The sequence below is a fragment of the Rousettus aegyptiacus genome, unplaced genomic scaffold (assembly GCF_014176215.1).
Source record: "Rousettus aegyptiacus isolate mRouAeg1 unplaced genomic scaffold, mRouAeg1.p scaffold_m13_p_8, whole genome shotgun sequence".
NCBI lineage: Eukaryota > Metazoa > Chordata > Mammalia > Chiroptera > Pteropodidae > Rousettus > Rousettus aegyptiacus.
Genome location: NW_023416311.1, coordinates 2,317,227 through 2,330,263, shown reverse-complemented (window position 1 = coordinate 2,330,263; position 13,037 = coordinate 2,317,227). Strand labels below are relative to the sequence as shown.

Genomic DNA, 13,037 nt, shown 5'->3' with positions numbered 1-13,037 from the left:
CTAAAATATATTTTTTTTTAAAAGGAAAGAGCATTTACAGTTCTCTTATAACAGGAATCCTCTGCTTTTTACTCAGCTTTTCAAGAAAGTACAAAAAGTATCAGCCAATGTCTTTTTTTTTTACCTTTTTAAAGCATATATGTTATCTTTTACAATAGTATTTGCACTTTAATACTTTCTTTTAAATATCAATTTAAGGTTTCACACTTCTGAAAGGATTTGGGCATGTTTTTCATGGTGTGCAATAATTTTCAGACATCAATAAATATGCTAATAATCACAGGCTTATTTGATTACCATATTTATATTCAAGAAGCTGGGCCTTCAAAATTTATTGCACAAATGGTATTTGTGGAGCAGAACCATCACTTCTCACACTGGAAACACTTTGTCTCAATATGGCCTAACATTTCATTTTAGCCTTTATTTCTTCCCATTTGTTGTTTTCTTAGGCCTTCTTCACAGTGTTGATGTTCTTCAATAAGATCTCTCTCTCTCTCTCTCTCTCTCTCTCTCTCTTTCTCTCTCTCATTCTCAGATACCACAAAGAGCATTTATTCTTTGGAGGAGAAAATGATTGGAAAGTATTTGGTTATAATGAGTATCACAGGTTTTACTTGCCTTTTCTTGGCTTTCTTTTGGGAGTCAATTTTGTGGAAACTAAGGACGTTTTTCAATCGATACGCTTACTTTGGCATCTATAAGACATTCAAGAAGGTGAGTAATTAGGCATCGACCTTAAGAATAATGCTAAGAAAATGGATATGAGGCCCAAAAAGCATGTAGCTACATATGACTACCTCAGGTCCTGGAGAAAAGAAAACTCTATGTCCACAGAAATATATTTTCTTAAATAAAATATTAAGATATAATTTACCTACAATAAACTGCATTCATTTTGTTGATCATTTTAAAGAACCAAATTTTATTAATTCGTCTATTAATTTGTTCTCTTATTGACTATTTTCTCTGTCATTCACTGACTTTCTTATTTTTATAATTTTTTTCTTCTACTTACTCTCGGTTTACTTCCCTCTTTTGTTCTAATTTCCTTATGCAAAGCCTGAAGCTGTAGCTCTTAGTTCTTTCCTCTTCTCCAATATAAACATTCGATGCTAAACATATCCCTGTACGCAGTGTTCCCTCTAGCTGTATCCTGAAAAAACTGATCTCTCCTATTTTTATTGTCATTCAAATGTTAAAAGTATTTTCTAATTTCCTGTATGATTTCTTTTTTTGAAGCATGATTTATAAAGGCTTTAAATGGTTATTATTTAAATAATTGTCACCAATTTCGCTGAGGGACAGGTCCACTATCTCCTCACATGGCCATTCTGTTAGTCTTAAATTTTTCTGTGTGAGGTCACAGACATTTATTTCTCTCTCCCTCATAAAAGAAAGACTGAATCCTCCTTTAGTCGTTCAATGTTGAACCTACCGTGACAGGACTAAATCACACTCGATGGATCTCGGTTGTGGCTTCAGTTTTTCATGAGGTATCCAATTCTGGAAAAAGCTTCAGGCTAGCTAACCGTCATTTCTTAATCTGTGGAAATAAAAAATCAACCTGTTCTGAAGGGATCGGATGAAATGATCTTTAAAATTATGCCAAATTTCTGTTCTGACGTCTTGAGATCAGTTTCCTAAAGATACTTGATCTAGTCAAGATTACGGGGGAAAAAAAAAACGATATTACCTTATAATATTTATTTTGAAAATATGGACTATATAGTTCGGGGAGTTTCTTAGAAAAAGTCTAGGTAAGTCCTGTTTATTTTCTAAGCTCCCATTGCAGTTTAATTTTGACTAAATGTATTTATTATTAAAAAGTTTATGACTGTTTTTCAGAGTTCCCCACCCTCTTTAAATGGCTTCCTTCTTCCTTCGTAAGGCTCTAAGTGATAAAAACTATTTCTCCCAATACTTCGAATTCTGTCTTTTAAAGATTTAAAGGACACATATTCGCACATTAATTCACGCTCTTTCTAGCATATGAAATAACTTCGCCTTCTTCCCTCGTCGTCACCCTCATTCTACTGATGGACCGACTATTGGTTATTCAAGCCCTTAGTCAAGATGTCCATGAGATGCTGAGCCCATATTCAGAAATGGCTTGAGTGGACTCACGCCTCCTGTTTTGACATCTTTGAGATCATCGTCCAGTTTAGCTTTCACGAAGCCACGCAGTCTCTAGACCTGACGCTAAGGGGCACCCACATCTGTGATCCTTGTCTTGACAAATGCAGAAAGACCTGTCCAAGGAATTATCTGGAGACTCGGAAGACGAAGATGTAGAAAACGAACGAAAGAGAATCCTGGAGCAGCCTCAGGTGTCGCTCAGCTCCGCGGTGCTTGTCAAGGAGCTCACGAAGGTAGCGGCCACCGGCCACCCCAGAGCGTGTCGTGCTCTCTGTCCAGGGTTCCCCGTCGTTCTTTGGGACCGACAAGTATTCTCCACATTCCAAGACAGTTCCTGTGAGACGGGGGGCTGAGGCGTTCCCTGTATGTGACCTACAGATATTCTCTACTCTCTCGCGTTTCCCGGATTTTTTAGATCTATTTCAAGTGTCCGGTCATCCTGGCTGTGAGAAACATCTCCATCGCAATCCAACGCGGGGACTGCTTTGGACTGCTTGGGTTCAACGGGGCCGGAAAAACCACCACCTTCCAAATGCTGACGGGGGAGGAGACCGCTACCTCCGGGGAGGTGTTCCTCGATGGATTTTGCATCACCAAAGATCTTTGGAAGGTAAGACGCTGTCACAGTCTCGTGATGAGAAGCACGAGGACTCAAGGTCCCGATGATGGGCAGACGGCCAAAGGTAACAGACAGGAATCAGGGCGTCGATCCTGGGGACTCGGGAGATTCTGGAGAGAGAAATTCATTTTTGAAGAGAGGTAGCGAGGCAGCCAGAGCAGAATGCAACACAAGAGTGTTTTTCACATGTTCTTTGTAAAAGGCGGGTCCTCTCAACAGCGCATCTGACATGTGCCAGACAAAGTACCAGGTGGAAGGGAGGACTTCAGCAGGAGGCAACCCGCAATGTAGCTGCAGCTGAAGCCTTGACCCGTCATAGGGTGCTGGCTGCGGATGGCCTTTCCCAGCAGCCCCACGCTGCAACGAGGTAGCTGGCCATTGGCTGCACGTGCCACCAAGGGGGAAGGGCATTACTGGGAAAGACAGTAAGAGGGGACAAACATTCAAGAAGGAAATGGTAACAGTCAGAAGTGTCGGATTCCGAGAAGTCTCAGGCACTGAGCAGCGTCCGTTACCGTTAGCAGCTAGAACTCGTTTGGCGAAACTGGGAAGAGCCGTCACAACGGGGTTGGCGCGTGGCGGCGATGGCAGCCCAGGGCGCGGTTCTTCGGTCCATTGAACACCGTCATCAGGAAATCTAGCAGGTGGGGACGGGGGAGCTGCGGGCCGTAGGATAAACAGTAGTCCGGAAACGGAAACGAAGCTACCAATTTGAATTATATTTTGGGGGAAAAAAAGTTATCTGTGAAGCAAAGGGAAGAATGAGAATTTACCAAATTGAGCGAAGGAGGCAGGAGAGATTTTGTACGTTGAGCAACTTGATCACGTTTATGCTAGACGGGGAGAGGTTGAGAAACTAGAGGAAGAAGTAAAGCATGATGAAAGAAGGTGAGGAGGTCCTGCAGGCGGAGGGGGCGCGTGGGGGCTCCCTAAATATCCTCACCCGACCCACTCGGGGGATGTAGGGTTGCGTAACCAGTCCCCGGATTGTGAGAAATGAAAAAACCAAAAAGATGAAATGAAGGTGGAGTCAAAGAGAAAAAGCTAAATTGGGAACCAAAGAGATAGATAGTCTCTCTGTCACATTTCAAAAGCGTCAAATTTAAAAAGAGACCAGGCAGACAGGCAAATGTGAGCCTCTGGCAATGACTAATTCAGCTGAGTCCGAGGAAGCTATTTCAGGCCTTGGGGAATGTCTCCCACTCGGCTGTTCCGAAACATGATACATGGTTATCTTTCCGTTCTCTCAGGCTTTCGAAATGTTTTAAACATTGTCCATTTTGTTGGAGTAAAAATTACATGGCATAAAAATGACCATTGTAAACATTTCTGGATGTGCGATTCATGGGCGTTCAGTACACGTTATTGTGTGACCTTCAGCCCTATCCATCCAGCTCCAGAACATTCTCGCTATCCCAAAATGAAAACGTGGACCTGCTAACAGTAACTCCCCGCCCCTTCTCCGTCCCTGGTAACCACTGTTCTATTTTCTGTCTCTATGAACTCAATCGTTCTACGTATCTCCTATCAGTAGAATCATATAATATTTGTCTTTTTTTGTCTGACTTATTTCACCTAGCATACTGCCTTCAGGGTTCACCTATGTGTCAAGATTTTATGCCATTTTAAGGCTGAATAATATTCTATTATGTATGTTTACCACGCTGTGTTTATCCATCCATCCATTAAGCTGCGGTCCCCAACCTTTTTGGCACTGGGGACCAGGGCTCCTGTGAGAATCCGATGCCCGATGATCTGAGGCAGAGCTGAGGCGGTGATGCTGGCGCTGGGGAGCAGCTGCAGACACGGATGAAGCTTCATCACCTGCTCCGCCACCTGGTTCCACAGAGGCCATGGACCGGTACCGGTCCACGGCCCGGGGTTGGGGATCCCAGCTAATGGATACCGGGGTTGTTTCCATGTTTTGGCAATTGTGAATAACGCTTCTCTTAACATCGGTGTACGAATATCTGTTGGAGTCCCTGCTTTCAATTATTTGGGAGTACATCCCTAAAAGTGGACTTCAAGACCATAGGGTAATTTGTTTAATCTTTTAACACATTTTATTTATTTATTTATTTATTTATTTATTTATTTATTTATTTATTTAACATTTGGTTTCTTTTCCTCGTTTAATTTTTTGAGGAGGTGCCATACCGTATTCCCTAATGGCTGCACCATTTTACATTCCTACCAGCAATTCGCGAGAGGTCCAGCTCCTCCACATCATCAGTAACACTGTTGTTTTCTGTTTTATCTATAAGAGCCATCCTAATGGGTGCGCAGTAGTACGTCATTGCTGGATTTGCATTTCTCATAACGATTTTGATGCTGAGCATCTTTTCACGTGCCGTTCGTGTATTTTGGAGAACTGCCCTTTCAAGTCCTTAGCACACTTTTAAATTGTTTTCTTCAGTATTTGTTGTTGGAAGTGTTCTTTACGTAATCTATATAGTTATCACTTATCATATATATGATTTGAAAATATTTTCTCCCATTCCGTTGGTTGCCTTTCCAATATCCTTTGATACGGAAAATTTTAGAATTTGGATGAAGTACAATTTATGTACTTTTTCTTTTCTTGCTGATACTTTTGATTTCATAGTCTCAAAGTCATTGCCAAATCCAATGTCATGACCTTCTCCCTATGTTTTCTTCAAAGACTTTTATAGTTTTAGGACTTACTTTTAAGTCTCTGATCCATTTGGCGTTAATTTTTGGATGTGGTGTAAGGTCAGGGTCAAAATTCATTCTTTGCCTGTGAACAACCAGTTGTCCTAGCTCCAGTGGTTGAAAGACTGTTAACTACTGAACGGGCTCGGCGCTCTTGTTGAAAATCATTTGACCATTTTTGCGAGGGTGTATTTGTGAGCTGTCCTGTTTCATTGTTCCATATGCCCATCTTTACGCCAGTGCTACACTGTTCTGATTTCTGTAGCTTTTTAGCAAGTTTTGAGATCAGAAAATCTGAGTCCTCCAACTTTGTTCTTCTTTTCGGAGAGCGTATTGGCTAATTACGGACGCGAACTTCCGTATGAATTTTAGAATGAACCCATCCTATGTTTCCTATTTATGCAAAAAAATTGCTAGGATTTTAATAAAGATCGCATTAACTCTGTAGATAATTTTTTGGTAGTTTTGATATCTTAATAATATTAAGTCTCTTAATCCATGCACATAGGATAATGTTTTATAGTTTTCAGTGTATATGTCTTTTGATTGCTTGGTTAAGTCTATTTCCAGGTATTTTATTTATTTATTTTTTTGATGCTATTGCATATTGCATTTTTTAAATTTCCTTTTTCTTTTATTTATTGTTAATGTATAGAAATGTAGCTGATTTTTGCACATTGATTTTACATCCTGTAACTTTGCTGAATTTCTCTGTGAGTTCTAACTGGTTTCGTGCGTCCGTGTGTGTGGACGCTTCGGGGTTTCCTACCTATGGAATCATAGGACCTGTGAACGGCGATCATCTTACTTCCTTCATTCTAATTCGGATGTTTTACATTTCTTTTTCTCGACGAATTGCTGTGGATAGAATTTTCAACACTCTGTTGAGTAGAAGTAGCGAGAGCAGGCATCCTTGTCTGGGTCCTAGTCTTTGGAGGCCGTGTGTGATGCTAGCTACGGATTTTTTTAATATGGCCTTTATTATGGTGAGGAAGCGTCCTCTTATGGTGCTGGGACAAACGGAGCCAGGACAACTAGATACTCACATGCCAAGAATGAATTTTGACCCTGACCTAGCTGGTTGTGTGTTTTCATCATGGAAGCATGTTAAATTTTGTCAGATGCTTTTTCTTCGCCAGTTAAGTGGATCGTTCATTTTGTTAATGTGGTATAATAGCTTGATTGATTTTCACATATTAAACCATCCTCACATTCCAGGAATAAATCCCACTTTGTCATGATATATAAGCCTTTTTATATGCTGCCGAATTACAGTTTCTAGTATTATATTATATTTTTTGTATCAATATTCACAAGGGATATTGGTCTATGGTGTCCTTTTTATGTCTTTTTATGGCTTTGGCAGTAGAGCGACTCTCGTATAAAAAGAAAATGAGTTAGGAAGTGTCCTTCATTTTTAATTCGTTGGAAGAGCTTAAGAAAGGTGGGTGTGAATTCTTCTTGAACTGACCTGTGAAATCATTTTACCCAGGATTTGTCTTTGTTGGGAGGTTTGTGATCAGCGATTCAAGCCCCTAGTGGGCTAGTGGCCTTTTAAAATTTTCTATTTATTCATGATTCGGTCTCAGTATGTTGTGTCTCTAGGAATTGTCTTGTTTCATCTAAGTTTCATCTAATCCAAATTATTGCTGTGCAACTATTCATGGCAGTCTCTGTAATCTTTATAGTTCTATAAAATCAGTAGTAATGTTCCCACTTATTTCTGATTTTAGTAAATAGTATCTTCCCTTTTTTCCGTAGGCAACCTAGTAAAGTTTGTTAATTTTGTTGATCTTTTCCAAGTACCAGCTTTTAGTCTTGTCGATTATTGTTTTTCTATTTTCTATTTTATTTATCTTTAATCTTTATTATTTCTTTCTGCTAGCTTTGAGTTTAGGTTGTTTTTCTACTTTCATTTTTAAAATATTTTTTATTTTTCAATTACACTTGACATACAATATTATATTAGCTTCAGGTGTACAGCATAGAGATTAGACATTTATATAACTTACAAAGTGACCACCCCAATAAAACTAGTACCTATCTGAAACCATACGCAGTTATTACAATATTACTGACTATATTCCCTGGGCTGTACTTTATATCCCCATGACTGTAACTACCAATTTGTACTTCTTAACCCTTCCCCTTTTCCTTCTCTCTGCCCCCTAACCCCTCCTCCTACCTGGGAGCCATCGAAATTTTCTCTGTATCAGAGTTCGTTTCTATTTTGTTTGTTCATTTGTTTTATAGATTTTACACATAAGTGAAATCATACTGGATTTCTCTTTCTCTGTCTGACTTACTCCACTCAGCACAATACCCTCTAGGTCTACCCACGTTGTTGCAGATGGCAAGATTCCATTTCTTTTTCATGACTAAGTAATATTCCATTGTGTACATGTACCACCTCATCTCTACCCATTCATCCATTCATAGACACTTAGGTTGCTTCCATATCTTGGCTCACATAAATAATGATGCAGTGAGCATGTGGATGCACATGCCCCTTCTAAGTAGTGTTTTGGGTTCCTTTGTATAAATGCCCAGAAGTGGGGATTACTGGGTCCTACTTTGTCTCTTGTCATAACCTTTGTTTTTAAGTCATAATATTTTGTCTTGTATACATGTTGCTACCTCAGTTGCTTGTTTTTTTTTTTAATTTCCATTTTTATGAAACACCTTTTTCCATCCCATTGCTTTCAGTCCAAGTATGTTTTCCGCCATTATTTCTTCAAACACGTTTCGATTCCTTGCTCTCTCTCTTCTCCTTCTGGTACGCTTATGATGCAAATCTTGGTCCACTTGATGTTGTCTCAGAAGCTCCTCAAACCACGCTTATTTTTTTTTTTTTGGACTCCTTTTTCTCGTTGCTATTCTGATTGGGTGTTTTCTGCTCCCTTAGCTTCCAAATCACCGATTCGATTCTCTGCTTCATTTGTCTTTCTTATTTTTGAAGGACCGTTTTGTTGGTCTAGAATTCTTGGTTGGCAGTTTTTTTTTTTCCTTACAGCATATTAACTATATCATCCCACTACCTTATGGCTTCTAACGTTTCTGCTGAGAAATCCACTGATAATTATCAAGGATCTTTTCCTAAGCGATTGCTCTCCCTTGCTGCTTTCAAGGCTCTCTCTTTGTATTAGTCTTTTGACAGCGTAATTATAATTTGTATCACTGTAGGTCTTTTAGCTTTTTCCTACTTAGCATTCCTAAGTTTCTTAAATTTGTAAATTCATTTATTTCATTAAATTTGAAAAGTCTCTGTAAATGACATTTCCTTCTCTTTCTCTTTCTCGTCTCCCTCTGAGATTCCCACTCCCTCTGAGATTCCCAGATGTCTACAGTGCTCTCTTTGATGATGTGCCATAAGTTCCTTAGGCACTCTTTACTTTTCTTTATCCTTTTTTACTCTGCTCCTTAGACTTAACACCAGTCCTTCAGGGAGGCCCTAGACAGGTTAGGTCATCGCAAATAAGGTCTGCTCTGCTTCTTTGGTTTGAGGGAGGTAGTGAGGACTGGCCACTGCCAAGGCGAGTGACTATGTCCTACCATTTTGAAGGTGGCTTTTTTTTTTAATGACTATTCACTTGCTTGCTGTAGACTAATTTAACTGTGCTCTAGGGCTCCTATAAGGTTATTCTAGTCACTTTCTGGTTGTTTTTGAGGTTTCCAAGGGAAAAAAGGCTTGGAGCTACCTAGCCATCCATTTTACTAATGTCACCTTTAATATTGTTTTATAATCCTACCCTAAAGTCGTTTACAGTTTGCTAGATTTATTTCCACGTACCTTGTGGATTTCATTCATAATAACCTATCACGGTATAAGTTGCTGGTATGTAGGAAAGCTGTTGAATTTTGCATGCTGATCTTATTATCCAGAAACCTAGACAAACTAGTTCTCTAATTAGTTTTCACTGTTATGAACAGATTATCTTGGCTTTCCTATGTAGACGGGTTTATCATCTAAAAAGGACAATCATCTTCCTTTTTAACTGCCATCCTCCATTTCTTATGCTTTTGCATAAAATGGGACCACTGGTCCAATGCTGAATACTGGTGGTAATAATGGATATCTTCTTTCCCGGCCTTTGAAAGAAGTTCTCCTAAATTTCTACTACTGTATATTATATTTGGTAGCTACACTTTATCAGTTAAAGAAAATTCATTTCTGTGCCTACTTTGCTACAAGTTTTTACATCTTAGTGTTGGATTTTATTGTGTGCATTCTTTGTATTATATGAAAATATTATATAGTTATTCTCTTTTAATTCGTTACTATCTATCAGTAAATTCTTTTTTGAATTATTAATTAATTTCAGTGTAAACTACCATGTTGACTTTTTTCACCACATATCAGTTTCACTTACTTTTGAACATTTTGAACATTATGTGAATATAATTATACTGTGTACTTCTTTCTGGCTTCTTTAAGCCAATATTATGTTGTAAGCTTCATTCACATTGTCACTTATAGAGATAGTTTGTTCATTTATATTGCTGTATAACATTTAATTATATGAATCTAAAAAATATACTTATCTACTCTAAGTTTGAGGGACATTTGTATCGATTCTGAGTTTTAGTTGTATTAATATTGCCCTCATGACTGTTTAACATGACTTTAGGTCCAAATATATACACATGTCTGTTAGATATATACTTACACATATAATCACCAGACCTTAAAGAATATGTATATTCTACTTCAGTCAATCCTGCTGAATGGTTTTACAACATGATTTGTACCAATTTCCTCTCCTGACCGCAGTTTATGACAGTTTCCATCAATCTACATCCTGGTCAATATTTTGTGTTGACAGTCTTTTAGATTTTTTTATCTTGTATGTTGTTTTGGGATTTAATAGTTTCTATTTTTTTGGTAATGTGTGAAGTTGAATATGTCATCGAATATTTATTGGAAACTTAGATATTCAAATATTTTGCCCATTTTTTTATTGGGTTGCCTGTCTTTCAGTTATCATTTTTTTTATTAAATTTATTGGGATGACATTGGTTAATAAAATTACATAGGTTTCTTTTAGGAATTATTTGAAGGCATTCTTTTTATATTTTTCTTTTGATGAAGAGATTTTTAATAATTTTAATGCAGTCTATTTTTTCTCTATGCTTATTGTTTTTGGGTCCTGTTTAAGAATTCCTTACCTACCCTATATTTAAACATTAAATTTCCTTTGTTCTCATTTACAATTTAATTGCATTACCTTTTACATTTAAATCTATAACTTATCTCCATACTATTCAATAAGGGTCAAGATTCTTTTTTTTTTTTTTTAACATATAGATAGCCAAATGACCTAGCACATTTGTTGAAAGATTGTCTTTGCTCCAACTTTTCTGCACTATCAGGTTATCAACTCTCAAGTATTGCTTAAATATGAGTCAGTTTCTGGACTGTGCTCTTTTTATAGGTCTATTTGTTTATTCTTGACCCACTATCATTTATTAACTATGATAGTCTCAAAAAAGTCATTATATTTAAGAGTGAAAACTTTGTTCTTCAATGTTACCTTGATTATTCTTGAACTTTAAAATTACAGATGAATTGAGGAATTATCTTTGCATATAAATGCAGGAATTTTGAGTTAGATTCCAGAAGATCGACACATTTATAGTAAATATATCTTTCCATGTATTCGGTTCTCAATAAACATCTCAGAATAATAGTTTTATAGTTGTGCATCAGTGTTACATTAATAAGAGAATTCAGCTTATTTTATGGCTATAAGATGAAGAAATTATATTTTATACAATTTACTTCAATATATTTTGTTTTAATATTACATGATTGTATTTTTATTACTACTTGATGGTCTATAGAAGTACAGCTGATTTTTAAATACTGACTATACATTCAGTATTTAAAAACGTAATTCCTCTTAATTCTAACATTTGTTTATGTTGTATAAGGATCTTTACTTATGCAATCATGAAGGCTGCAGATAATGAGGATTTGTCTTCCTTCCTTATTGCGAAGGCTAGAACCTCTGCTCGGCATCGAAGAGAAATGGCAATTGCAAATGTTTTCTCCCTCTCGGCCTCAGGAAAACTTTTTATTATTCATGTTTTATTTTCTTTCTATCAATACCTTTAATTCACTCTCACTGGCACAAGTTATTTTTACTGTGTATAGAATTTGAGGTTTGTGATTACATTTCTTTAGCGGATTAATATGTTGTTTAACCATCGTCCAGCTTCCATCACTACTTTTGAGAAATTATCTGTCAGTCCGACAGTCTATATAAAAAAACTTTTTTTTCCCTGTGGCTGCTTTAAAATTTTTCCTTTTATCTTACATAGCTTCGATGTGAAGTGCTTAGCTATGGATCTTCAAATTTTCATTCTCTTGGAATTGATTGACGTTCTTGAATTTATCAGTATTTTAAATTGGTCCTAGATGGTTTTCACTTATTAATTTTTCAAGTACTCCTCCTGTCCTGGTCTTTCTGTCCTGTTACAACTCCAGTTATCTGGATGCATTTCCAGCCTGTCACCCTTCTCTCTCGGTATCGCCTGTACGGTTCCCCTCTTTTTATTTCGTGCTGGATTCTAGGTACATTCTTATGACCAGCCTTCAGCAGGTTAAATTTTCCATTGTGACGAAACTGCTGTCAAACCCATTCACAGAAATTGTAACACAACTTTTTCTTTTTTTGGTTTTTAGATGATAATGTGTGGCTCATTTCTAAAAAGTCTGTATGACTTTATACTTTCCTCTTTCATCAAGATGTTTTTAAGCTTTTAAAATTTATTTAAACGCAGTAATTAACTGTTTTCTCATCTGATCTACTAACCTTAATACCTGAAATCATTACAAATATGTTTTTGGTGAGTATTGTTTTTGCTAATAGCATTCATGTTAATTTTTTTTTGTTTGCTGAGTTATCTTTCAATGTAGCTTATTTACTTTAAAAAAATTATATGGGAGAATAATTTCATACCCAGAATAAAGAAGGGGTTTAGTTGGTTTCCGTTAAGAGTCTAGGGGCATTAATAGTCTGGGATCACTATAAAGTAATTAATAAAACTCCAGAGAAAAAAGTATGAATTTAAATTAATTATTTAAAATAATTGTAATTATTTTTAATTAATTTGAATAAACTGATATTCATGCCTTTTTCTCTGGGCGCCCAGAAGACAAATCCACAAAAGAGTTGGTTAATTGATAAAGCAAAACTCACTGAATTCTCCTGTTAGTCAGAATGGTAAAAGGCTTTGCTGCTGGTTCAGCCTTGCTATGAAACAAGGTCCACACGTGACTGTGCAAAAACAACCGTGGTGGCCGTGCCCCCTTGGAATTTCTTGTTAATGAGGTGAGCATCTTGTATTCTGATACTCCTCCAAATTCAGCGGGCTGTGGAGTTTTATTTCCAATTCCTTCATCCCCAAGATTATTAAAACTGAATTGGGGAACCTATCATTCCAATTTATTACAACAGACCCAATGGCCATAATATTGTAGCCTTTAGAAAAGAAAATTTTCAACCATAAGAAAGACGAAACACCACCATTTTTGCGACCACATGGATGAATCTTGAGGTAATCATGCTAAGCAAAATAAGTCAGACAGAAAACACTGAAACCA

The 13,037-nt window shown here is 37.1% G+C and overlaps 1 protein-coding gene across 1 annotated transcript in view; it reads left to right on the top strand.

Annotated features, from left to right (window-relative positions):
- LOC107516059 (ATP-binding cassette sub-family A member 3) overlaps positions 1-13,037 on the top strand; it is a 95,309-nt gene that overhangs the window by 77,668 nt on the left and 4,604 nt on the right. The window contains exons 24-26 of the mRNA XM_036225868.1: positions 539-717; positions 2,247-2,372; positions 2,555-2,749. Of these exons, the coding sequence (XP_036081761.1) occupies positions 539-717; positions 2,247-2,372; positions 2,555-2,749 (500 nt within the window). The remainder of the gene's footprint in view (positions 1-538; positions 718-2,246; positions 2,373-2,554; positions 2,750-13,037) is intronic.